The 27,633-nt window shown below is 38.3% G+C and overlaps 1 protein-coding gene across 6 annotated transcripts in view; it reads right to left on the reverse strand.

The window, feature by feature from the left end:
* Positions 1 to 27,633, reverse strand: part of DYNC2H1 (dynein cytoplasmic 2 heavy chain 1) — a 339,419-nt gene that overhangs the window by 298,900 nt on the left and 12,886 nt on the right. For all 6 annotated transcript variants that reach the window (XR_005359403.1, XM_038536341.1, XM_038536343.1 and 3 more), the window contains exons 12-24: positions 25,988 to 26,183; positions 20,203 to 20,298; positions 16,924 to 17,076; positions 16,221 to 16,319; positions 15,052 to 15,191; positions 14,744 to 14,972; positions 13,186 to 13,313; positions 3,502 to 3,617; positions 2,761 to 2,888; positions 2,350 to 2,499; positions 1,612 to 1,817; positions 406 to 561; positions 204 to 318 (exon numbers count right to left, since the gene is read on the reverse strand). Coding sequence is in view for 5 of the 6 variants with exons in the window: in XM_038536341.1 (XP_038392269.1) it covers positions 204 to 318; positions 406 to 561; positions 1,612 to 1,817; positions 2,350 to 2,499; positions 2,761 to 2,888; positions 3,502 to 3,617; positions 13,186 to 13,313; positions 14,744 to 14,972; positions 15,052 to 15,191; positions 16,221 to 16,319; positions 16,924 to 17,076; positions 20,203 to 20,298; positions 25,988 to 26,183 (1,912 nt within the window). In the remaining variant the exon portion in view is untranslated. The remainder of the gene's footprint in view (positions 1 to 203; positions 319 to 405; positions 562 to 1,611; positions 1,818 to 2,349; positions 2,500 to 2,760; positions 2,889 to 3,501; positions 3,618 to 13,185; positions 13,314 to 14,743; positions 14,973 to 15,051; positions 15,192 to 16,220; positions 16,320 to 16,923; positions 17,077 to 20,202; positions 20,299 to 25,987; positions 26,184 to 27,633) is intronic.

Below are 27,633 nucleotides of genomic sequence, written 5' to 3' on the forward strand. Positions count from 1 at the left end.
AAATTTGTTAGTTAAAACTTTTCAAAAGAGTAGCAGAAATATCAATAATTTCTATGGTTTACTCTGTATTTCCTATCTTTTGAATGTAATGGAATCATTAAAAAACAAAAACAAAAATCCAGCTCACTGGGCTACACAATTAAAAGATGCATGGAAGACCCAAACATTACTCTGGCATAGCAGCACAAGCACCAGGGTCTTACTTTGTATCTGTCAACTTCCGATTGCAATTTCACAGTCATAGACGAATGTTCTTCCACTTTCCTTAACCTGTCATGCCAAGTCATCAAGAACTCCTCCAACAGATATATCTTAGTCCTGTAAAACACCAGGGACGTCTTAAAATGTACATCTCCAAACACACTACCAAAGCATAAGAATCTAAACAGTGTTTATGAGCCAAACCGAAAAGTAATCCAGTCTTCACTGGCCATTTCCTGAAGGCCCTGCTGAAACTCTTCATAAAGCACCCAAATCTGTGCACAGCTCTCAATGTCCTTGGAGATGCTGTATGCCAAGGAGAAGTTGGGCTCTTCTAGTCCAAAATGATGGCAATCATCACTATAGAAACACAGTGAAATAGCAATAGATATTTTTAAAAACTATTACATATCAACTTTATTTAACTGCATTCCCTGTCTGTGCCCATATACCTGACAGTGGGGCAGACAGTGGGAGAGTGACCGCATGAGAATTTTACTGTAACTATTTAAGTATCACCTCTTTAAATTCATAAATGTGCATTTTTCTAAAGGAGTCAAAGTGGAGTTGGTAACATAAATGCATCATATACATCATATAAAAATAATCAGAATTCTATATATTCGTGAATTAACTGAGAAACATTAATATTACTATCCAAGGGTTAGATTCTAGAATATAAGATATCCTTCATCTAATGGGTATAACACCATTTAATAAATAATACTAAACCCTTCACTCCCCCATTAAGACAATTACCTCATGAATGCATTTGCCTTAACAGACCAAACCTAAAATAACGCTTAAGCTTAACCCACTAAGCTACCCAGGTACTCAGAAGGTATTAAGTGTCTGCCTTCAGCCTAAGTCATGATCCCAGGATCCTGGGATGGAGTCCTGCATCAGCAGGGAGTCAGCTTCTCCCTCTGCCCCAACCCCTCCCCACAACTCGCAGGTGCGCTCTCTCAAATAAAATCTTTAAAAAAAATAAAATAAACTTAATACCTTATTTTAACATAAAACCATTTTTTTCTTGAATTCATTATTTTGCTAGGTTCATTTTTTTTCCCCCTCAGAGTCTCTGAAAGCAATTTTCATTAACTTTTTATACCCCATTTTTAAATACAATGAAATCACAGAAAGCAAGTATTCCAACTCCCTAATTTAACTTTTTCAATTTAATTTTCTGTTATGCTTCTAGGCCTAAGGAGAAATTTGCTTTTAATATCCTGACAGAACCCAGCCATGACTCCTAAGAATGCAGCACCATGAGCACTTACTAGTTTTGTTTAGAAAACTACAGAAGTTTATAAGGAAAAACATTAAGATAAACATGTATAAGAACATCACTGGCTTAACATATGTACAAGTATAAATCAAAATGACTACAACCAATTTTAAAAAACCTACACTAGCTTTTTCCTTATGACTTCAAGATCATCAAATTCAATTTTTTTCTCTTTTATTAACTTGGCACTTGTATCAAGAACGTTTTGCTGGCCAGTTTCAATAATATCATCACCAGGCTTTAGTTGGTCCCAACGAGCTTTAAATTTTTCCAATTCTTGATAAAATATCTGAAGACGTGACTTTACATTTCCTTTCATTACTTCGATCTGTAAGAGTTTATACAATTCAATTCAGAGTAAAATCTTGCTTTCCTTTCACATTTTATTTCCAACATTTTCTATTTAGAAGTGAAAAAACAATACCAATTTTTCAAAAGATATTTTCAATTATTAATTTCAAGTACAATAAAATTTTGATTTTAAAAACACAGAATTAGACCATAAATATTCAGTAATAAGAGATAAACTGCAAGCATCATCATTAAAAAAAATAATAATAATTCATGTTATCCGCAGCTTCTACCACAACTATCAACAAAGTTGATAGGATTAAACAGTGTTTAGCCAATGACCGTCAGCTGCAGCACCGAGCACACAGCTGCCTAGGTAGTAAGGAGGTGCATCCCAGTGTCCCATACCAAAGAGCAGGTGCAGTCGATGGGACCGAAGCACCACAGATGTGTATATATAAAATTCTTACCTACCTGAGTGATGATAGAATAAAGATCAGCAAGAAATCTTAGGTGAGAAAAAAAAAAATCAAGTTTCCATTTTAACAAAATGACTAAAAGGTTCTTACCTGATCTTTAATCATAAGTTGGTGACTTTCCATCATCAACTCAAATTTATCCCACTTAGCCTTCAAATTGCTAATTGTTTCCAAACCTCCACCTGCCACAGTTCGTAGAAGTCTGTTTTTATCTTCAGCTTCTTGGAATAAGGGCAAAATCTAAAAGTTGAAGAAATAACATATAAAAAAAAACAACCTATTTTATCAAATTTCTTAGGGTCCCATTATTTTAATTTGTTCCATGACCTGTTTTCTAAAATCAAGATTCTAACCATGAGCTGACCAACTGGACGAGATTATATGGACTCCTTTACAATACTGGAATGACATGATATTTCTAAATAGTCACATAATATGACCTAATTTAAATATCTCCACTACAGTAGAAACAAATTGGAAACTGTACTATGCAATTCTTACCTCTGGTTTCCGTTCTTGTAGCTTACTATATTGTAAATTTGCATCACCTATCTCCTCCACAGACTGTGGCATAATTGTTAAAACTTCCATAGCTTCCATAACAAATGTGTCAATGTCATGCAGGTGAGCTAAATAGGCAACATTGAAATAGAATGTTTTTATCACCAAAAATATTCCATTGCATCATTTTAAAAATCAAAGAGTGTTAGAATTGATCACTGCACAACATACACCAAAGCTTAAATTATCATTTGCTCATACAACGAAATTTTAAAATACAGAATAAGAAATTTCTTGTCTTGAAAGTTGTTTCATATTATACCTCAAAATTTTGAGGAAGTTAAAATGTGCTCATTAGTAAATTTTATTCAAAATTGGTAATTCTCCAGTGTTTTAAGTAATGTTAAGACATCTCAGTTCAATGGAAAAAGAAACAATGTAGTATATTGGAAAACAGTAGTAATTTGAAGAAATAAGAAAAAAAATTATAGCAGAATTGCCTACATTTCTCAGTAACATAAACAACAAACTGATACTAAATCCTACTGCAAACAGTAAAAACGCCTTCCATTTAGACCTCTCAAGAGGTGAACATGGTTCATACTTTATTAAAATTGTCATTAAGCACCCGTAATTCTAGGTTGATTTTAAACATCACTGGAATTCACACTTCATAACTATCAAAGTACATACCTTTATGAATAAAACTAGGTTAAGATGCAAATTAAAAAGTGTACTTACCCTGGATGGACTTCTTCAAAGAGAGAACAAGCATATCAAATAACTTCTGGATGAGATCATCGATCACAGTCTTCACAGGGTTACAATTAATATTTAAACAATCTACCTTGACCGCACTGAAAAATGCCAGTGGACATACTTCAACATAAAAGACTTAGTAGAAGAAAAGTCTCATTATGGTGATTTTATGTAACACATTTCAAAATGTAACTCAAAGAGTATTACTGCGATCTTTAAGCACATTTAGATTTCATTCAGTAAAAATGCTTTCCACGTATTATGAAGTTTTAATTTAAACAATAATTTTGCTATAATACTACAGTTTTTTAGTCTCATATGAATATATTTAAACACTGACAAGCCCTTTACTTGTCACAGCATGTAATGCACTTATTTGAATATTCATAACATGATATCAGTATTCTGTAGTCAAAGTCAAGTCATAAGGGAAAGAAAAACAGAGAAAGGGAATATAGATTACTAAGACAAAATAATAAGATGCCATTTTATAACTATAAAATTAACAAAAATGTAATGAACTGTTAATTCATATCTTCAACTGTGTGGGATTATCAGAACTGATAATTATCAATTATCAGAACTGCTGGTCAGAGTATAAAACCATGCCATGTTTGTGAGAAGCCATTTAGCCATATGTATCAAGTAATTTTAAAATAGGCACATTCTTTGTCTTTATAACCTCGCCTTTAGACTTATCCTAAGGAAACTTTCAGAGCAGATCCAAGATTTATAGAAAAGTATCCTCTTCAAAGCATTAATTATAATAGTAAAAATTAGAAATAAGTTAAATATAAAAATAGCAAAATAATTATATATCCATACAATTATTACCTAGTGATTTGAGGACTAGGTAATAAGATAAAATACTGAAGATCAGTGTTAAATAACAGGATATGATATAATCTAAATTTTGTAAGTATATGTACTAATATATTCAAAGTATCAAATATTGAGAACAATATCTGTATTTTAAAAAATTTATAAAACAAATGTACTGTTTTAATGATCAGGTAAAAAAGGCATACATTTTTTAAGAACACTAATTCTCATTATCCTTAAAGCAAACTGTAATGTTCTAAGTAAATGGATGTTGAACCAGACTTGTTCATCTAAGGAAATCTCATGCTTATCTTAAATTATACAAATTTTTTAAAAGGTTGGAAATTATGGTCACAAAGATTATTATTACAAAGCTACTCATCCTTTCTGAAGCACAGGGCCAGGTAACATTTTAGAAAGCAAATTATATGAGTTAAATATTCACGTCTATTATAAAAACATTATTTTCCCCTAAAGCTTATTCTCAGTCACCCAGTAATTGCAGTTTTTTTTTTTTAAGATTTTATTTATTTATTTGAGAGAGCACAAGCATGAGCAGGAAGCAGAGGCAGAGGGAGAAGTCCTCCCAAGGCAGGACTCAATCCCAGAACCCCAGCATCATGACCTGATTTATGACGGAGCCACCCAGGTGTCCAACTGCACAGGTTTAAACTGCAGATCTTTACCAGCAAAACTTAAGAGCCAATTTACTTAATATGAAATTTCAAATAATTTTTGAAATTGTGAGACCTAAAATGTCAAGATTTCTAATACTTGATAAAGAGAGATGATTTCAGTAAACCTTATAAATTAATTATACCATAGTTTGCTAAAGAAATAAGATAAAGTGGTCTGATTGCAGCAAAGTTGTACTCATTGACTACAGAATCCTGTGGTCAGGCTGAATTCACCTTTCACTTGAAAACACTGGTAACATGAAAAGGAGGCTCCAAAAAAAAAAAAAAAAAAAGAAAAGAGGCTCCCTTCAGCCATAGATAAAATGGCATGCCCTAGGCAGCCTCGCCCAAAACCATGCCCTTCCTATAGCATCCAAAATACATGAGAATATAGCTTTTCTAATCTTACAGTGTATTTCTAAGTTTCCATGAGATAATATCTGTGTGCCTGTAAACATGTATTTGAGCTTTCATGAATACACTTTAATTTATTAGCGGGAAATACCAAAATGGAAAAACGGAATGCAGGACGGGCATTCTTTTTGTTTGGTTTGGCAGCCACGGTGTGGAAAGCTGTCTACACTGAAGGACAGACAGGCTGTACTGACGGCAGCTCAGGCTCTTGAGCACTCAAGCACAATGAGCAAGACTGGGTTCAGAGAGTATCCAGCAGAGAAGAGAAAGCTCCATACAAACGCTACAAACTAATATTAATGGCATATCATTATCTCAATCATCTCAGCTCAAACTCTCAAGTCATTTGTCTCTTCTCTACTCTTCTTCCCTCATTTCCCTCCCACCATAAAACATTGTAAAAGTATTTTACAATAGTTCATAATAGTTCCTCCTCCCCATTTGAGTACCAACCACTTAATTCAATTACTCATTGCTGGTCTCCTGGTTAACGACAGACTAACCGCTCTTCCTCCAGGATCTATTTCTTCCACTAAAACTCCTACGTTCCAGATTAACATCCCTCATGTAGACATACTGACACACTTCTGTCTAGAAATCTTCAATAGCTAACCACTCTAGTGAATGAACCACTCTTCATTCTAGTATGAAGAAAACTCAAATTTCCCATTTTAGAATATAAAACTCTCCCAAATCTGTATGTTAATTACCCCTTTCCAGAACATGTCCTCTAATCCCTGATAAAACAGTTACTCACAAAATTCCCAGTTAACCAACTTCTCATTTTCAATATATAAATCTCTTTCCTGGACCTTTAAGCGAACCTTTAATTCTTATTTCTCCCTGTCAAAATTCTAGTTTAAGGATTTCTATATTAAAGAAACTTCCTCCAATTTTGCCCCAAATGGATGCAATGTCATCATCCTGTACACCTCCACAGTCTTCTGTTCAGTCTCTAAAATGGAGTATTTTATCTGGTATTAATAATAACTATAATCATTAGCATTTACTGAGAACTTCACCTGTACCAGTATTTTATATGCAAATTACTCATTTAATTCTCAAAACACTTTATGATAAATACTATATTTGTAACTATGTTAAAGCTGAGGAAATGGTGGTTAACAGACTCTATATGGCTGTCCAACTCTTGCAGCTGGTATGAGCCATGTCACTCCAGAGCCTAATCTCTTAACCCCTGTGCGGACACACGTACTGCATCATCAAACAGCAAGCAACTTGAGGTGCTCTGTCTTCATTTTTATACTGCCACAGGACAAGGTTTGCATACTATAAATGCTCACCAAATAGTTATTAAACGAATGAACAAATGAAATAAAAGTAATATTATCCTTTATAGGTAATATATGCACGGTTCAACAGGCCTTTCATTGAGCTTATTGCAAAGAGTGGTTCCAGTGATGTGAATTTCATTTATGATGGGAGAGCTATATTCTCAAGTAGATGGGTTGTGACATGCCCCTCAGAGGGTCTCCTCCACATTTAGGGCAGCACACACAGGCAGCACTGTGTTGTGAGGCTGCCAGGGCATTCCAAAAGAAAGCAAGCAACAGAAATCAGAGTCAAATGTGAGATCCTCATGCCAGGTCTGCAGGGAAGCCTCTCCCCACCGCCCCTCCCCCCAATCTACTCTCTCCAACTAGGTCCCAGCCAGCAGAACTTCTAGAAGAAAAATTTCTTTTAGTCTCAGCAATGTCCTACTCAGAAAATACTCCAGAGTCACAGCTGGGCTTTATAGGAGGAAAGAAGGTGACCTGACTTCCATACCGCCAAGTGAAAAGTACCTTTACCATCGCACAGCAGAAACGGCTAATAGCACACATATAATGACTAACTTCCGACTAACCTTGGAGGGGACGGGGCCAAATGGCAGAGTAGTAGGGTCTCCAAGTTACCTGTCCCCAATAACTTACATAGATAATTTTCAAATCATCCTAAAAACCTACATTTTCAGCCTGAGATTTGAAGAGATAACAGCTGTAATGCTACAGAGAGAAGAGTCAGCACTTCTAACAACGTAGGAAGGTAGGAAAAAAAATAAAGGATCAACTGCGGGAGGCGCCCCACGAAGAGCCTGGCTCAGGCCAGGTGGCGGGTGGCAAGAGCCTCCAGGACAGCAAAGCCCAGCCCCAGAAAAGCAGGAACTTTAAAACTCTGCACTAGATTCTTCCCGGACAGAAAGGCGCTTAGCAGGGAACTCGGGCAAAATCGCGGGAGGAGCAGTGGAGCCTCCAGTCTCCCAGAGTCACTAACAGAAGGAGTGCGCGGGGGAGAGAGCATGCCACACACCCCTCGGCTGAGCTCCTGAAAGGGATGAAGTGCGCGCCCAGCAGGGCCTTGGGAGCTCAGGCAGTACCTCCAGGAAGAGGAGGCTGCGCCCTGCTGCCTTCCGGAGCCATGGCTCCCAGGAGCACGATTCCAGCAGCACAGGCCCCGGATCACAAGGCGCCAGGGGGTGACAGCCACCAGTGATCCTGCGCTCCCCCTGGGATAGGTGGAGGTGGGGAGCACATAGGACAGCGAGGACGCTCCTGCAGCTGGGCACCCCCAAACTGTGCAGGTCAGCGCCCTAGCCGCCCCGGGGGGCATCCAGGCCAGTGTAGACCGGGAGACTGCAGTAGTTACTACGAGGAGTTGACTCCAGGGCTGGAGAGCTAGTCCCACCAACAGTGCAGGAGGGTTCCCTTTTCTCCACATCCTCTCCAACATTTGTGGTTTCCTGCCTTGTTAATTTTCCCCATTCTCACTGGGGTGAGGTGGTATCTCATTGTGGTTTTGATTTGTATTTCCCTGATGGCAAGTGATGCGGAGAATTTCCTCATGCGCTTGTTGGCCATGTCTATGTCTTCCTCTGTGAGATTTCTGTTCATGTCTTTTGCCCATTTCATGATTGGATTGTTTGTTTCTTTGCTGTTGAGTTTAATAAGTTCTTTACAGATCTTGGAAACTAGCCCTTTATCTGATACGTCATTTGCAAATATCTTCTCCCATTCTGAACGTTGTCTTTTAGTTTTGTTGACTGTATCCTTTGCTGTGCAAAAGCTTCTTATCTTGATGAAGTCCCAATAGTTCATTTTTGCTTTTGTTTCTTTTGCCTTCGTGGATGTATCTTGCAAGAAGTTACTGTGGCCGAGTTCAAAAAGGGTGTTGCCTGTGCTCTCCTCCAGGATTTTGATGGAATCTTGTCTCACATTTAGATCTTTCATCCATTTTGAGTTTATCTTTGTGTATGGTGAAAGAGAGTGGTCTAGTTTCATTCTTCTGCACGTGGATGTCCAATTTTCCCAGCACCATTTATTGAAGAGACTGTCTATTTCCAGTGGATAGTCTTTCCTCCCTTGTCGAATATTAGTTGACCATAAGGTTGAGGGTCCACTTCTGGATTCTCTATTCTGTTCCATTGATCTATGTGTCTGTTTTTGTGCCAGTACCACACTGTCTTGCAATAGTAACTCTGAATGTGAATGGGCTAATGACCCCATCAAAAGACGCAGGGTTTCAGATTGGATAAAAAAGCCAGACCCATCTATTTGCTGTCTACAAGAGACTCATTTTAGACCTAAGGACACCTACAGTCTGAAAATGAAAGGTTGTGGGCCATTTACCATTCAAATTACCCTCAAAAGAAAGCAGGGCTAGCAATCCTCATATCCGATAAATTAAAGTTTATCCCAAAGACTGTATAAGAGATGAATATTAATGCCCCTAATGTGAGAGCTGACAAGTATATCAATCAATTAATAACCAAAGTAAAGACATACTTAGATAATAATACACTTATACTGGGGGGCCTCAACACGACGCTATCTGCAAATGACAGATACTCTAAGCACAACATCTCCAAAGAAACAAGCTTTAAACAATACACTGGGCCAAACGGATTTCACAGATATTTACAGAACTTTAGATCCAAATGGAACTGAATACACATTCTTCTCAAGTACACATGGAACTTCCTCCAGAATAGACCACATACTGGGTCACAAATCAGATCTCAACTGATACCAAAAGATTGGGATTGTCCCCTGCATATTTTCAGACTATAATGCTTTGAAACTTGAACTCAATCACAAGAAGAAATTTGGAAGAAACTCAAACATGTGGAGGTTAAAGAGCATCCTGCTAAAAGGTGAAAGGGTCAACCAGGAATTTAGAGAAGAATTTAAAAGATTTAAAAGATTCATGAAAAATGAGGAGAATGAAGATACAACTGTTCAAAATCTTTGGCATACAGCAAAAGCAGTTCTGAAAGGGAAATACATCACAATACAAGCATTCCTCACAAATCTGGAAAAAAAACTCGAATACACAAGCTAACCTTGCACCTAAAAGAACCGGAGAAAGAACAGCAAATAAAACCTACACCAAGCAGAAGAAGAGAGTTAATAAAGATTCCAGCAGAACTCCATGAAATAGAGACCAGAAGAACTGTGGAACAGATCAACAAAACCAGGAGCTGGACCTTTAAAAGAATTAAGAAGATAGATAAACCATTAGCCAGCCTTATTTAAAAAAAAAAAAAAAAAAAGACTAATAAAATCACGAATGAAAAGGGGAGATCACAACCAATACAAAGGAAATACAAACGATTTTAAAAACATATTATGAGCAACTATACACGAATAAATTAGGCAATCTAGAAGAAATGAACGCATTTCTGGAAAAGCACAAACTACCAAAACTGGAACAGGAAGAAACAGAAAACCTGAACAGGCCAATAACCAGGGAGGAAACGAAGCAGTCATCAAAACCTCCCAAGACACAGAGGTGCAGGGCCAGAGGGCTTCCCAGGTGAATTCTATCAAATGTTTAAAGAAGAAACAATACCTATTCTACTAAAGCTGTCCTGAAAGATAGAAAAGGATGGAATACTTCCAAACTCGTTCTCTGAGGCCAGCATCACCTTAATTCCAAAACCAGACAAAGACCCCACCAAAAAGGATAATTATAGACCAATATCCCTGAGGAACACAGATGCAAAAATTCTCAACAAGATACTAGCAATAGGATCCAATAGTACATTAAGAAGATTATTCGCCATGACCAAGTCGGATTTATCCCTGGGATGCAAGGCTGGTTCAACACTCATAAAGCAATCAAGGTGATAGATATATCAACAAGAGAAAAAACAACCATATGATCCTCTCAACAGATGCAGAGAAAGCATTTGACAAAATACAGCATCCATTCCTGATCAAAACTCTTCAGAGTATAGGGATAGAGGCAACATTCCACAGCATCTTAAAAGCCATCTACGAAAAGCCCACAGCAAATATAATTCTCAATGGCGAAACACTGGGAGCCTTTCCCTTAAGATCAGGAACAAGACACGGGTGTCTACTCTCACCACTGCTATTCAACATAGTACTAGAAGTCCTAGCCTCAGCAACCAGGCAACAAAAATAAATAAAAGGCATTCAAATTGGCAAAGAAGAAGTCGAACTCTCTCTCTTTGCAGATGACATGATACTGTATATAGAAAACCCCAAGGACTCCACCCCAAGATTGCTAGAACTCATACAGCAATTCAGCAGAGTGGCAGGATACAAAACCAATGCCCAGAAACCAGTGGTAGTTCTATACAACTAACAATGAGACTGAAGAAAGAGAAATTAAGGAGTCAATCCCATTCCCATTTACAATTGAACCCAAAAGCAAAGATACCTAGGAATAACCTAACCAAACAGGTAAAGGAGGATCTATACCCTAAAAACTACAGAACACTTCTGAAAGAAATTGAGGAAGACACAAAGAGATGGAAAAATATTCCATGCTCATGGATTAGCAGAATTAATAGTGTGAAAATGTCAATGCTACCCAGGGCAATTTACACGTTTAACGCAATCCCTATCAAAATACCATGGACTTTCTTCAGAGAGTTGGAACAAGTAATCTTAAGATTTGTGTGGAAGCAGAAAAGACCCCGAATATCAGGGGAATACTGAAAAAGAAAACCAGAGCCGGGGGCATCACAATGCCGGATTTCAAGCTGTTCTACAAAGCTGCAATCATCAAGACAGTGTGGTACTGGCACAGAAACACATAGATCAATGGAACAGAATAGAGAACCCAGAAATGGGCCCTCAACTCTATGGTCAACTAATATTCGACAAAGCAGGAAACACTATCCACTGGATAAAGGACAGTCTCTTCAATAAATGGTGCTAGGAAAACTGGACAGCCACATGAAGAATGAAACTAGACCATTCTCTTACACCATACACAAATGTACACTCAAAATGGATGAAAGATCTAAATGTGAGACAAGATTCCATCAAAATCCTAGAGGAGAACACAGGCAACACCCTTTTTGAACTTGGCCATAGAAACTTCTTGCATCTATGAAGGCAAGGGAAACAAAAGCAAAAATGAACTATTGGGACTTCATCAAGATAAAAACCTTCTGCCCAGCAAAAGAAACAGTCAACAAAACTAAAAGACAATCTACAGAATGGGAGAAGACATTTGCAAATGACATATCAGATAAAGGGCTAGTATCCAGGATCTATAAAGAATTTTTTTTTTAAGATTTTATTTATCTATTTACGAGAGACACAGAGAGAGAGAGAGAGAGGCAGAGAAACAGGCAGAGGGAGAGGCCGACTCCAGGCAGGGAGCCCGACCTGGGACTTGATCCCGGGTCTTCAGGATCACACCCTGGGCCAAAAGCAGGCACTAAACCGCTGAGCCACCCAGGCTGCCCTATATAAAACTTATTAAACTCAACAGCAAAGAAACAAACAATTCAATCATGAAGTGGGTAAAAGATATGAACAGACATTTCACCAAGATGACATAGACATGGCCAACAAGCACATGAGAAAATGCTCTGCATCCCTTGCCATCAGGGAAATACAAATCAAAACCACAATGAGATGCCACCTCACACCAGTGAGAATGGGGAAAATTAACAAGAGAGGAAACAAAAATGTGGGAGAGGATGTGGAGAAAGGGGAACCCTCTTGCACTGTTGGTGGGAATGTGAAATGGTGCAGCCACTCTGGAAAACTATGGAAGTTCCTCAAAGATTTAAAAATGGATCTGCCCTATGACCCAGCAATTGCACTGCCGGGGATTTACCCCAAAGATACAGATGCAGTGTAACACCGGGACACCTGCACCCCAATGTTTATAGCACCAATGTCCACGTTGGCTGAACTGTGGAAGGAGCCTCGGTGTCCATCGAAAGATGAATGGATAAAGAAGATGTGGTCTATGTATACAATGGAATATTACTCAGCCATTAGAAATGACAAATACCCACCATTTGCTTCGACGTGGATGGAACTGAAGGGTATTATGTTGAGTGAAGTAAATCAATCGGAGAAGGACAAATATTATATGGCCTCACTCATTTAGAGAATATAAAAAAATAGTGAAAGGGAATAAAGGGGAAAGGAGAGAAAATGAGTGGAAAATATCAAAGAGGGCGACAGAACATGAGAAACACCTAACTCTGGAAAACAAACAAGGGGGGGTAGAAATAGAGGTGGGCGGGGGGTTGGGGTAACTGGGTGACAGGCACTGAGGGGGGCACTTGACCAGCACTGGGTGTTATGCTATATGTTGGCAAATCGAACTCCAATAAAAAAAAAATATATACCGCACTGGGTGTTACTCTGTATGTTAGTAAATTGAACACCAATAAAAATTTATTAAAAAAAAATATATATATACCAAAAAAAAATAGTAATGCATGTAATAAAAGAAAAAAAATAACACCTTCCCATACCTTGGAAGTCGTTCTACTTCTTTCCCTTTTATTTTCAGTGCTTTAAAATTTTTCTCCCAATCATGTACAGTAGAAAGATGTTTTTCCACTAGAGCTTCCATATCAACTTGCCCAATTACAATCCACTCCTATTTAAAGAATGAAAAACATTATTAAAGAAACAATACTAACATATTAACATGTAAAAGCTTAGGGTCTAACTTAACACTGATAAAAAGGGACAAATGTAAGGTATTCAAATGAATTTCAACATAAGTATGCAAATATAGCTATTACTGTAGAGCCTAAAGGATGAATAGGGAAGAAAACTATTTAACATATTAAAATACAGAGATCGTAACACTTTTTGTTAGATCACAAAAACCTTTAAGATTCTCTTCTCGAATTTGATGTATACACAGAATCACCTTGGCAAAGCCAACGCTACAAATCTGAAAGTATCCATATCCAACCCACTCTAGAAACCAAAAATACAGTGTAGTAGATTATTTCTGTGATGCAGAAGCAGCATCACAGAGGCAGTTCAGAACCGATTGAATACTCAGTCATCCGTCTCAGGAGCATCATAAATGAGCATTAAGCAAAGAATGCAACTGGGATTTATCTTTGGAGGGTGGTAGGATTCACTCAAACAAAAGTAAAAAGTTACATCATCTTAATGAAATTTCTTTACTCCATGGATTGCTCTTGATCCAAAGCATGAAGAAAAAGGATATATTTTTGTGAGAGGAATTAAAATTGACACAACAGGACCCTGTCATATTCCATGTTGATGCAACAAGAGTTTCTCAATTTTCAAATAGTCAAAGACAGGTATCTTAGTATAACTTTTTTCTCATTTGCAGTATAAATGTAGGCTGTATAAGAATCCTCAACTCTGACTCCACCTTGCTATATTTTTATGTTATGACATAAGATAAACTGCAGATCATACATTTCATACTAATTCAATCAGATGAAATATAAGAATAACATGAAATTACATGTTCCCTACCCCAAAGATACAGATGCAATGAAATACCGGGACACCTGCACCCTGATGTTTATAGCAGCAATGACCACAATAGCCAAACTGTGGAAGGAGCCTCGGTGTCCATCGAAAGATGAATGGATAAAGAAGATGTGGTTTATGTATACAATGGAATATTACTCAGCCATTAGAAACGACAAATACCCACCATTTGCTTCAACGTGGATGGAACTGGAGGGTATTATGCTGAGTGAAATGAGTTAATCGGGGAAGGACAAACATTATATGTTCTCATTCATTTGGGGAATATAAATAATAGTGAAAGGGAATATAAGGGAAGGGAGAAGAAATGTGTGGGAAATATCAGAAAGGGAGACAGAATATAAAGACTCCTAACTCTGGGAAACGAACTAGGGGTGGTAGAAGGGGAGGAGGGTGGGGGTTGGGGGTGAATGGGTGATGGGCACTGAGGGGGGCACTTGATGGGATGAGCACTGGGTGTTATTCTGTATGTTGGCAAATTGAACACCAATAAAAAATAAACTTATTATTAAAAAAAAAAAAAGAAAGAAATTACATGTTCCATACCTTATGTTGATGTAAAACCGCTGATAATCTCCTGAACAGATCTTCAGCTTTGCTGAAAATAGTCAAAAATCCACTTGCATTTCTATCAATCATAACAGAAAAAATAGACTCCTCTCCTGCCTCACCCACTCCCTTAAACTGATTAGGAATGCCGATGAACCTCTTCATTTCTCTATAATATTTAGCCCGGATTTCTTCAAAAGGAGGCCTGAATTGTAATCGTCCTTGTCTGAAAACAAATAAATAACTTCAAAATATGAATTAGAAAAATATAGACTGAGAATTAAAATGGGTCTAAAAAACCTTACTTGTACATTAAGTCTATGTTTATTTCCGGCAGGTTCTCATTGAGTGCTTCCAAACCCATCTGGTACTGGTGCTCCAGAGCTTTGTACAGCTGATGATTCCAGTGCTGTTTCCATGCATGCATCTCGCTGGCCTGGAAGCCCTGATAGGTTTTATTCACAGTTTGTATTTAAAAATCTAGGTAGTACAATAGAGTTTTCATTTCAAGCTCTTATATCACATAAAATCATATGCAAAAAAAATCCTCATTTTAAACATCTTAAAACATGAAATTCCTTAGTTGCTACTTATACAATTCATATGGAGTCATATACGAAATTCTCTCATTTTCATGCTTATAAATAGTACTCTGAAAGATCAGCATAATTTAAGAGATCGAGTTAATGTCAAATAGATTTTACATATGGACTTTATGATGCTAAAAAAAAGGAAAAACTAACAGAAACTGGTTTATTTCATGAACTTATTAATCCTCTTTCCAAAATTCCATCAAGTAAAGAGCTCTTCTCTCCCCTTTTCACTCTAGAGATACTCTACTGCACATTTTTTTAAAAATAATATACTTAAAATAGGAGTATGCTCCGGAGAGTTTACACATTCTATTTTTCCATATAACCAGAAATACATTGTTTCTAACATTTTTTATTTTTTTCTTCAAGATCTGACAAGTGCATGTACATAATAGGTAGCTCACATTCCACTGAGACCCCACCAGCACCCATGTAGCAGGCTCTGTGGTAGCCACTTTCATATACATATCAAAATATGTATAGAACTGAAATTTCACCCCAAAATGGGGAAAACATATGGAGTTATTTCAATTAATAGGCTTCTGCCTAAGCTCAGCTTTGTGTTCTACAGATATCACAATCACCTACAAGAAAACTAAGGAATGATAAAATTTAAGCACCAACTCGCAGCAACTACCAAGTCTGAACTGAGAAATCTGGCATTCCTTAAGATGTATGGAAACTCGTTTTTATACTTTTTTTTGTTTTTATACTTTTAAATGTAACAGCATTGCCAATGTGTGGTCTATGTAATTCAGTAAAATTCTAAATTTATTAGGAATTTATTAAAGATTTACCTTCACGAACTTTCCATCAATTTGTATATTCACCTTCTGCAAAGGTCATACTCAAAGTGTAGACCCCAAGTGGACATACTTTACCTGTGCTTCTACACTGGCTAAGCCAGTTCTCAATTCTTGTAATCCATCTTTCCAGCGCTGTTGCTGCCTCAGCAGATCAATATTCATAAGAACTACCACCTGTTAAAAATTAAAGTATGATAGTCTCAAAGGAGCCCCAGAAAAAACTAACTTTTCAGTGGAAAAACCTGAAAGACTCCACTGTAACCAAGTGATGATATTAACTCAACCTAGAAGACACATGAATTCCTGAATAAGGCCGTGGCAAAGGCAGAACGGCAGTGCCGAGGCATCTCTGTCCAAACTGTATCACCTCCCTCTAATAATGAGAAAACACCACGTACACCCATAGCGAGAGACTTCTACAAACAACTATCTATAACAAAGTGGTGAAACAGAAGGAAAGCCTGAGGAGGACGTGCCTGCAGAGCCTCCAAAACTTCATGCAAGGCAGGATCCTGGGCAGGATCATGGAGAAGGAAATGGAGAGCAGCAGAAAAGCTGGAAAATTCAAAGCCATCGATTCCCTAGTTTTGACAAGCGTACTATGGAAACACAAGTGGTTGACAACAGACAAAGGCGAAGGCAAGTGTCAAGTCTGCTCTACTTCTGCAACTTTAAGTCTGGTAGATAACTGACTTCCAAATAAGAAGTATTTATATATCCCAATTACGACTTAAGTAATACTAGTCATAGCTTATCCAACTTTATAAATAAAACGTACCTTCTCACAAAATATAGTGTGCCATTTCCTCAGTTTCCTATTTTCAGTGGCAAGTCGTTGAGCAGCATTTTGGAGTTTTTGGATGTAGCCTTCTAATTCTTTAGGATTATCCCAAGTAATTTGTGACTTTCCCCCACTTCCTGCTTTCGAATTCTAAGGTATAACAAACATCGTTTAACATTTAAATGCATCTGTCTTTTCCTAAAGGTTCCACATTCAAAATCTTAAGTCCAATTACCCCTAACACTCATCTGCAATAAAAAAGCATATAGTAATTTTTCCATTTTACAAATGGTAAGGCAGTCTTGCAAACTGGATAGCCCCATCCCTTCCAAGTTCTCCCTCTGAGAGCAAAACCATCTGATGACATAGCACACTCAGAAGGAAGGAAGAGAGAAGCAAAAAGGCAGACTGAGCAGAGGCTGGCAGGCTTCCCTAACATCGCCCTCACATCTGGAAGCCTCCACCCTGTAGCCCCCTTCAGGAAAACACACACGCGCACACACACACACACGTGCACACACACACAGACAAACCTCCAGAAGAAGCCTGTTCCCTCTAGCTAATGACCAGGCGAGGAAAACAGCAGCCTAACAAAAGCCAATCTTTTTAGCAATACCCACCCTATTCTTGCCAACACCGAGGGGAAAAACAGCGCTCTGCAGTCTGTGTTGTACCAGACAGCTGAGCTTCTGTCCAGCACTTGTCAAAAGCAGGCAGTGCTCCACGTCCCCTGCCAGGGTAACGAAAGACCAGCTGAGCCTGCACCCCTGCTTTGCAGCAATGGAGGAGTTGGATGGTGCCTCCCCCCTGAGCCACACTGGTAGGCTCAGCACAGAGCTGAGGTGTAAGAGTGGGCCCTGACCTGCCTCTCTGCTCATTGGCAATGCTCTGTTCTCATCAGTGTGCTGCTACCTGCAAGGCCCAGCCAGCCTCTCCTCTGGCCCCACAGGGCATTCATCCTGTCAGAAACATCACCCTACACACAGAGGACAAGACACTCAAAGGGCAGGTTCTCAGCTGAGGCCGCGACAGCCAGAAGCAAGCAGAACCCCATCCCTCAAGTGCAAAAAAAAAAAACCTGTGAACCATAGATTGTGTACCTGCCGGAAATATCCTCCAGGAGAGAGGGGGAAGGACAACTCTCAGACAAAGAAAAGGAGGGAGAATGTATCTGCAGCAAACCTGATCTGAAAGCACAGCTACAGGCAGTCCTCTGGGTAAGAATTGCAAAAACACTGGGGTGAGGAAAGTAAACAATCCTTCTCAAGAATTTTTTAAATCAGATGCAGTGATTGAAGCAAAAACTAGAGTCCCATGTGAGTACAGAGGAGTCTACATCCTCAGAGCAAGTACACAGAAATGGAGTGAGAAGGGGGCTACAGCAGTCAGCTCTCAGCAGATGTAGGGCCAGCAACAAGGCCTAGAATATGGAGAGCCTCAATCAACAGCCGAAAATGAGTGAAGCGAGGATAATACCTCCAACAGAATCCTGTGGGATAGCTTAAAAAGCAATGACCTTGTCATTACCATGCACCAGTTATTGCTGTATTCCCTGAGATTATAAAATCAGTTAAACTGGAATCCGTGATCTCTACTCCAGTTAGCAGCCAGGAGATTAGAAAGAGCCTCCCTATTCCTTCTCCTTCCATCTTGGTTCCTTATCTACTCTTCTGTCTCATTTAACACATGCTAAACAGATTATTTACTTCTCACAACTCGATTTCTCATGGAAAAATCGAGAGGTTACTTTGAATAGATTTATTAGAGAAAAAGAGTTTAAAGGTATACAATTAAATATTATAAGGTGAAAAATAATAAAATATTATCCCATTTTCAGAAGTATATTTGCAAATACCCCAGAAAAAAAAGCTTACAGGATATTCACCCACTATTAAGAATGGCCATCCCTTGGTGGTACAATTTTAAAACTTTTTTTCCTTTTTGTTTACCAGAATTCTTTAAATTTTCCATTATAAATTCATATTGAGTTTTGGCAATAAAAAAGTTTATAATAGGAATTATCTGACTTCTAATAAATTTGAAGTCTGAGAACTAGCGTGCAGAACAGTTAGTGGAACCGGTCTGCATGCTATCCCTCAAAAGGCCCGATCCAAAGAAGGACCCTTACCTGACACCTGAACACCTGCAGCATGGTGGCTTCCCATCACCCTCACCTTTAAGACTGGTTCACTGTACCCAAACAACATGGCTTATGCTGAACACCTGATATCCTCCTGGGAACCTGGAATTTTAGTACAGAGCAGGCACAAGACACCTACATGACTAACCCCCGGTGAGTGTCTGAGCACCAAGGCCCCCGATGGTCTTCCTGGGGAGACAACACTTCACACGTAAGACAGCTTCTGCTGGGGGAGTGAAGGATGCCCTGTGGAACTCCACTGGAAGGACTCCTGAAAGCTCACACCTGCTTTCCCTGGGACCTCACTCTCATGCCCTGTGCTAACTCTGCTCTGAAGCCTCTTGCTGTTACAAATCATATATCAATCAGCTGTGAGTAAACTATACCCAGAGTCCTATCAGTCCTCCCAGAAAATCAGAGAACCTGGGGGTCTTTTTTTTTTTTTTTAAGATTTTTTTAATTTATTTATTCATGAGAGATACAGAGAGACAGAGAGAGAGGCAGAGACACAGGCAGAGGGAGAAGCAGGCTCCATGCAGGGAGCCCGACGCGGGACTCGATCCCAGAACTCCAGAACTCCAGGATCATGCCTTGGGCCGAAGGCAGGCGCTCAACCACTGAGCGACCCAGGCATCCCAAACCTGGTGGTCTTGAGGAAAATCACAACTAGCAATCCACTTCCAAATAAAATAAGAAAAGGACAAATTCCTCTTCTACTTCCTTTTTAAATATTTTATGTCTGTTCAGACTAACACTGTAGATTTCAAAACCCACCAGTCACACAGTAACAGTTTAAAAAGTATTGTAGGTTTTTCTAATGCCATATGTGTGTGTATTGAAACAAGCACAGATAAAAAACAAACACTAAATTATAAAATCAGATGATGAAAAAGCACTTAAGACTCTGGTATATCAAGACCTCACACCTCAGTGAGTTAGTAAATAGCATACCAACCATATACTATAGATACTAAATCAACTGATCAAACTCTGTGTGAAACACTATAACTATTTAAATCTACAGATGGGAAAATGTTACTTGTTAAGAGTAAAGGAAGTCATTGGGGAACAAAACAAAACTTTAGATCAATGGTAAGTGACAGGGTATCTAATTATAACATAAAAAGTCCATTTACCTTAATTATCTGTTCAAACGCTAATGCAGATTGTAGCATCATTGGTCTCTGGCTTTGAATCATTTGCTGATCAATAGAATTATAAAAATGTGCCACCTACAAAGTAAAAGTATAATTAGCAATAATCAATAATAACAATTTTTCATTTGTTTTAATTTTTAATTATTTGAATGGAAATAACCCTTCTCATGCTAAGATTTAACAAAAAAAATAGTTTTCATCTCTAATAGAGCATTTATGCATGTATTAGTATATGCAATCAACAATTACATGTTGAGTTCCTATAATCTGCCAAGTCATGCCCTAGGGGCTGATTAAACAAAGATCATAAAACACAGTCCCTACAATCAAGAAGTTCACAGTCTCAAGAGAAATAGAGGAAACCAGTAAAAGCATGTTAAATGCTAAACACTGAACTCTTCTTCATTCTTGCAACTCTCCAAACCTGCTCTTTCCTTCTTCAGTACAGAACATGTATTTAACCCATTTCTCAGACCAAAAAAATCTTTGAGTTGTCCATAACTTTTCTCTCACATCTCACATCAATGGCATCTACTGACTATACTTTTAAACCTATATTAAATCCAGCCATCTCGCCCACCTCCACCCATCCCACACCCGTCCAAGCACCTCATCTCTTGACAAGACCAGTCCCCTAAATGGCCTGTTTCCAGTCATGGCTTCCTATCATCTCTTCAAAGTATTCAAAGAAGCCAGAGTGGTCCTTATTCCTTAAACATAAATCATACCATACACCTGTGCCTACTCAAGGACTTTCAAATGACTTCGCAGTACATTTGAGAAAAAAATCTAAAATCCCAAAACTCTTACCTAAAACCTTCCAAAGGCTCCCCAATATACTCAAAAATAAAATCCAAATCCAAGACCCATGGCCCTACCCCAGCACAAACATTTTACATAAATTGGCCTTTAGCCCAGCCACAAACCCTCAGTGCACTGCAGCCATGCTGGCCTCCTTGCTGCTTCTCTTCCCTTAGGAACACGGCATGAAATCTGTTTGCTCTGCAGACAGCAGTCTTTCTCCAGAATCCTGCATGGTTCTTTTGTCACTGTGTCAAACCTCTTCTCAAATTTTACCTTTCACCCAGGCCAACCCTGACCACTCTGTATAGAGCAGCAGGCTTTGTCACAATCTTTTTTTTGGTTTTCTTTTTCTTCAAAGTCCTTATCACTTCCTAAAACTACCTACCTATGTGTTTGCTCTCTATCTCCCAAATAAGAATGACAGCTTCAGGAATAGTGTCTAGCAAATAGAAGGCACTCAATATTATTAAAATTAATCAATGAATCAAAGTAACAGAGATACCTGGGAACAAACTGAGGGTTGCTGGAGGGGAAGAGGTGGAGGGACAGGGTAACTGGGTGATGGGATGAACACTGAGTGTTACATGCAACTGATGAATCACTAAATTCTACATCTGAAACCAATGATGTACTATCTGTTGGCTAATTGACTTGAAATTAAACAAAAACAAAAACAAAGATACCTACAAGGTAGAATAATGAGCAAAAAAGGGCACTGTCAATTCTGTTGGGGGAAAAGGAAAATTTCAGGGAAGCAGATCAAGTGGACACCATGGTGTGAGTCTTAGGAATTTATAAAGACTATTTTTTCATTTTTGTATCCCCAGCACCTCACAAAATTCTTGGCCCAAAATTTGTGCTTAAAAAAATATTTCCTAACTGGGGTGCCTGGGTATCTCATTCAGTTTAGTGTCCAATTCTTGATTTCACATCAAGTCATTGTCTCAGGATTGTGAGATCAAGCCCTGTGTCAGGCTCACATGCTGGGTGTGGAGCCTGCCTAAAATTCTCTCTCCCCCTCTCTCTCTGCCCTTACCCTCCCTCTCTCTCTCTCAAAGAAAATAAATTCCCAATTTTATAGAGCGTTCACTTCTTTCCACTAGTATGTATAAAAATATGCTTTATTTGGTGGAGAATATTGTACTTATTCTGCACCACAACAGTCCAAGATAAAGCCTAATCAAGAAAACTAGAATACATATTATTATTACAGCAATCTGGCCGTGCTATGATCTAATCAACTCCTGCTTCACACTCCCTACTCCAGTTACATACCTGCTCATAAGTAAAGGTGTACATAAATATATTTCCCTGGAGATATGCAAATACTCTATGACCATCCGTTCATCATTTGAGCTCCTATTGTGTTATACTAAATACACAAGACACAAAAGTGAGCAAGCCTCTTTGCTTTTGAAGATGCAGCCCCTCTTTATGAAATGCTCACCCCACCCTACCCTTTGTGGTCCTGAGAAAACATATGTATACTCTTCCAGACTCATACCAAACAGCATTCCTCTGTAAAGATTTATCAATGCTGCCTCACCAAGAAATAACTGAAAACTCCCACCCCTATGCTTTCACATGACGTTCCAAAAGTCTCCAATTAAATACTCATATTAAATATTTTGTCAAGTTTTCAAATATATGTCACCAATACATAAACTGTAATGGAATAAACATGGGCTCTGGAGTCAGATTTGGAATCAAATCCCAGCTTCATAACTTATTAGCTGTATGGCACCAGAAAAACTATGTTACAAATCTGATCCCCAATTAGATCAGTGAGAAATGGAGGGTGAAGTGAAATAACAAAGTAACCTATTTATGTAATTTCATAAATATCTACCAGAGGCCTTGATATTTAATGAGAACTCAGTGTTTAGTTTGCTCTGTCCCACTAGACCAAGGATTCTCAACCACAGTTATTTGCACCCAAGGGGACATTTGACGTCTGGAGACACTTGATTGTCAGAACTAGACAGGTGCGTCTACGGCCATACCACCCTCAACGCGCCCGATCTCGTCTGATCTCGGAAGCTAAGCAGGGTCGGGCCTGGTTAGTACTTGGATGGGAGAACTAGACAGGTGCAACTTGCCAGCGGTACTGCTAAACATCCACAATCCACAGGACATTCCTCACCAAAAACATCTGTTCCTTCTCCACAGAGTTGGAACAAATAATCTTAAGATCTTTGTTGAATCAGAAAAGACCCTGAATAGCCAGGAAATGTTGAAAAAGAAAACCAATGCCGAGAGCATCAAATGCCAGATTTCAAGCTGGGTTACAAAGCTGTGATCATCAAGACAGTATGGTCCTGGCACAAAAATAGACACCTTGATAAATGGAACAGGATAAAGAACCCAGAAATGGGCCCTCAACTCTATGGTCAACTAATATTTGACAAAGCAGGAAAGAATATCCACTAGAAAAAGAACAGTCTCTTCAATAAATGATGCTGGGAAAATTGGACCCCCACGTGCAAAAGAATGAAACTAGACCATTCTCTTACACCATACACAAAGATATACTCAAAATGGATGAAAGATCTAAATGCGAGACAAAAAATAAATAAATAAATAAAAATAAAAAAAATAAAAAATAAAAAATAAAAAATAAATAAATAAATAAATAAATAAATAAATAAATAAATAAATGCGAAACAAAAATCCATCAAAATCCTAGAGGAGAACACAGGCAACACCCTTTTTGAACTCAGCCACAGCAACTTCTTGCAAGATACATCTATGAAGGCAAAAGAAATGAAAGCAAAATGAACTACTGGGACTTAATTGGGATAAAAAGCTTCTGCACAGCAAAAGAAACAGTCCACAAAACTAAAAGACAACCTACAGGATGGGAGAAGATAGTTGCAAATGACCTATCAGATAAAGGGCTAGTATCCAAGATCTATAAAGAACTCATTAAACCTCAACAGCAAAGAAACAAACAATCCAATCATGAAGTGGGCAAAAGACATGAACAGACATTTCACCAAAGACGACACAGACATGGTCAACAAGCACATGAGAAAATGCTCCACATCACTTGCCATCAGGGAAATACAAATCAAAACCACAATGAGATACCACCTCACACCAGGAAAATGGTGAAAATTAACAAGACAGGAAACCACAAATGTTGGAGAGGATGTGGAGAAAGGGGAACCCTCTTGCACTGTTGGTGGGAATGTGAAATGGTACAGCCACTCTGGAAAACTGTGTGGAGGTTCCTCAAAGAGTTAAAAATAGATCTGCCCTATGACCCAGCAATTGCACTGTTGGGGATTTACCCCAAAGATACGGATGCAGTGAAAAGCCAAGACACCTGCACCTCAATGTTTCTAGCAGCAATGTCCACATTGGCCAAACTGTGGAAGGAGCCTCGGTGTCCATCGAAAGATGAATGGATAAAGAAGATGTGGTCTATATATATAATGGAATATTACTCAACCATCAGAAGGGATGAATACTCACCATTTGCTTCGATGTGGATGGAACTGGAGGGTATTATGCTGAGTGAAGTAAATCAATTGGAGAAGGACAATCATCATATGGTTTCACTCATACAGGGAATATAAGAAATAGTGAAAGGGATTATAAAGGAACTGAGTGGGAAAAATTAGAAAGGGAGACAAAGCATGAGAGACTCCTAGCTCTGGGAACAAAGGGTTGCAGAAGGGGAGGTGGGCGGGGGGGAGGGGTAACTTGGCGATGGGCACTGAGGGCAGCACTTGATGGGGATGAGCACTGGGTGTTATAATGAACTTCTAAAAAACAAAAATCAAAAACAAACAAAAAAAACTGGTCCAAAATGTCTACAGCACTGAGGCTGAGAACCGCATGCCAAAAGATGACAGTATCTTCATGTTTATTTCTTCACTATGCTGTGCATGGCACTGTAGGTGCTCAAGAGATTCCTGCTGAAGGAATCAAGGAGAGTCCAAGTATGTGCCTCTCAGAAACTATTCCTGCCCCACTAAGATCTATTAAGTGGGAGAAAAGACAAAAAATATCCAATACTCCATAAAAGTGTTCAAAACTAATTTGCACATTGCATACAGAATGGGGAGTAAACAACACAGAAAGAAAGACACAATAAAGAAAGACACAATAAAGACAGGGACTTATGAGTGGGGAATCAAAGGATGACTTAGAGTTTTCTAATAAGAGGGAACAGAAGGGTGACTGGGTGGCTCAGTGGTTGAGTATCTGCTGGCTCAGGGCATGATCCTGGGGTCCAGGGATCAAATTCCATATTAGACTCCCCACAGGGAGCCTGCTTCTCCAGCTGCCTATGTCTCTGCTTTTCTCTGTCTCTCATGAATAAATAAATAACCCCCCCCCAAAAAAAATAAATAAATAAAAATAAGGGAAGAGATACCAGTGCATGGAGGTACATTCAGAATTCAGGGTATAGGTAGTGGGGGCCACAGTCCGTCAGGTTAGCTACAGTATGATTAGGCCTGGTTTCTGTGCTAAGGAGATAGACAATGTGGCCATAAGAGTTGGTTCTAAACAGGAAAACGATGTGATGGCAAAGTGCTGAGCCAGAAGACCTAGGAAATGACCAAAGCTAACAACCAGCCCATCAGCCTGCTAACTCTCTAAGAATCTGACTCTCGAAGACAAGCAAAGGACAGAGGACCCTTTGATTAGAAGCTCCTTTAAGATCCATGCATGTAATATGAAAGAAAAAGGGAAAAAAAAGAAATAACATTCTATCTTTCCAAATGCTTTTAGAATGAATAATAAATACCACAAATTAATGAATTCCTCTAAAGGTTTGCAAAGTAAATTTTGTAATGTAGTCATTTAGCAAACCATAATTTCCAAAGACATACTGATGCTATTCCATTAGCCTCCCCACAAAAAAATCAAATTTAGAAAACAAAGCCCTTAAAATATTCTAATGTAATAAACTCGGGATAGTCATATATTCAAAAATATAATGTCATACTTGTTTAAGAATAATTGCTTGCTTGCAGAATTTCTGTGCAATGTTTGCAACTTGCTGTATTTTGGCAGGAATAACAAAGCCAAGTGCAGAAAGCTGACGAACTTCTCTCAGAAGAATCACCAAGCGATCTGAATAATGTACTTTTAATGATCCATCATTAGGATCCAATTCCATAATTCGACTATTAGCCTCGATACTACAAAATAAAATTACTTTTTAATATTCACATTCTCACTCTTTGAACAGATGAAAAATGCAATAATTTTTACAACTTTTCTGTAATTATAGTTTTCAAGCAATCTTTTCTTCATATAGTACCTCACAATTTAGATCTTGGTAATAAACTACAATATCCAAAAATCTATCATTACATTAATATTCCAACCAAGTCATTTCTGATAACAAAATCAATCTCTTAGTCTTCAGCTAAGACTCAAAACTGGCATCATACCACAGAGAGAAAAGGCTTGATATTCTTTTTCAAAAGGGTACTCTTATATATTGAGTCTGTCAACTTGGTTCTTTGATACTTTTGTTAAAGGATTGATGATAAAGAACATCAAAATGGGAGGAGTAGAGATATTCAAATGTTTCATTCCCTCTACTCTTTGTTTAGCGAAGGACTGTCCTTAGTGTCTCCTGTAAATGCTACAATAGCAATTTTTAAATCAGGGCACTCGAGTCAGGATGATCGTGAAAATATTGAGCCAAATTACTCAAAAACTACTATATTTTCATGACTTCTCTTTCAGGATCAGTTTTACATAATACTTATTTCTTCAGATCACTTTCACAATTAAGAAACTTGGGTCTTAGAAAGTAAGCTACTGAAAAGCAAAGAACAAATTTATTTTACCCACCTAACAATGCATATAAGAAAGCCTAATAAAAAGTAGATACTTTAAAGTGGCTTAGAATAATGATTTAACCCCAACTTTCCTATAACATAAAGCCTATCAAAAATTTCGAATGGTGATTTTTTTGCCTTTATTTGAAACTAATCTTCAAAAGTACTTTCTACATACCAGCATATCCTGAAATATATTTTAAAACACACCAATTCTATGGAGCAATAAGGGTTTAGCCCAGAAAAAAAGCAGGAGTCAGAAGATTTCATTGCCAAATAGGATACAGTGGGTTGAATAAAGTTGAACAGGATTCTTTTCAGAGGCCTCAGTCCCCCAGCATGCTATCATACATAGTGGAATTCCACCAGAGCTGCAGGGGTAAAAGTGTGAACATTTTCCAAAATCAGCCGACTACAGAACTCTTTTTTTGGCCTGGAGCACCTGTCATATTTTAGGTTCATGGTAGGAAGGGAAAGAGTTAAATGGCATACATAAAAAGGTAGAAAAACACATATGAATACCAGTAGCAAAACATATGGGAGAGGAAAGCTGAATTTTAAAATGAAAATCTGCAGACCTGAGAAACACACGAGAAGCAACGGGGGGCATGGGGGGGATAATCAACTAATTATCTTCAAAGCTCCAACTTTAATGACTTAAAAGTTAATCAAAAACTAACAAAAAATGTTGTAAGGAGCAACAGCAAGTTTGGAGAAAGGAGAGAACAGAGAAAATTAATTCCATCTTGCCACTTAGATTATTAACATAAGAAACAAGATTCTTGCACCGACTTCACTG

The sequence above is a fragment of the Canis lupus genome, chromosome 5, assembly GCF_011100685.1.
Source record: "Canis lupus familiaris isolate Mischka breed German Shepherd chromosome 5, alternate assembly UU_Cfam_GSD_1.0, whole genome shotgun sequence".
Classification (NCBI taxonomy): domain Eukaryota; kingdom Metazoa; phylum Chordata; class Mammalia; order Carnivora; family Canidae; genus Canis; species Canis lupus.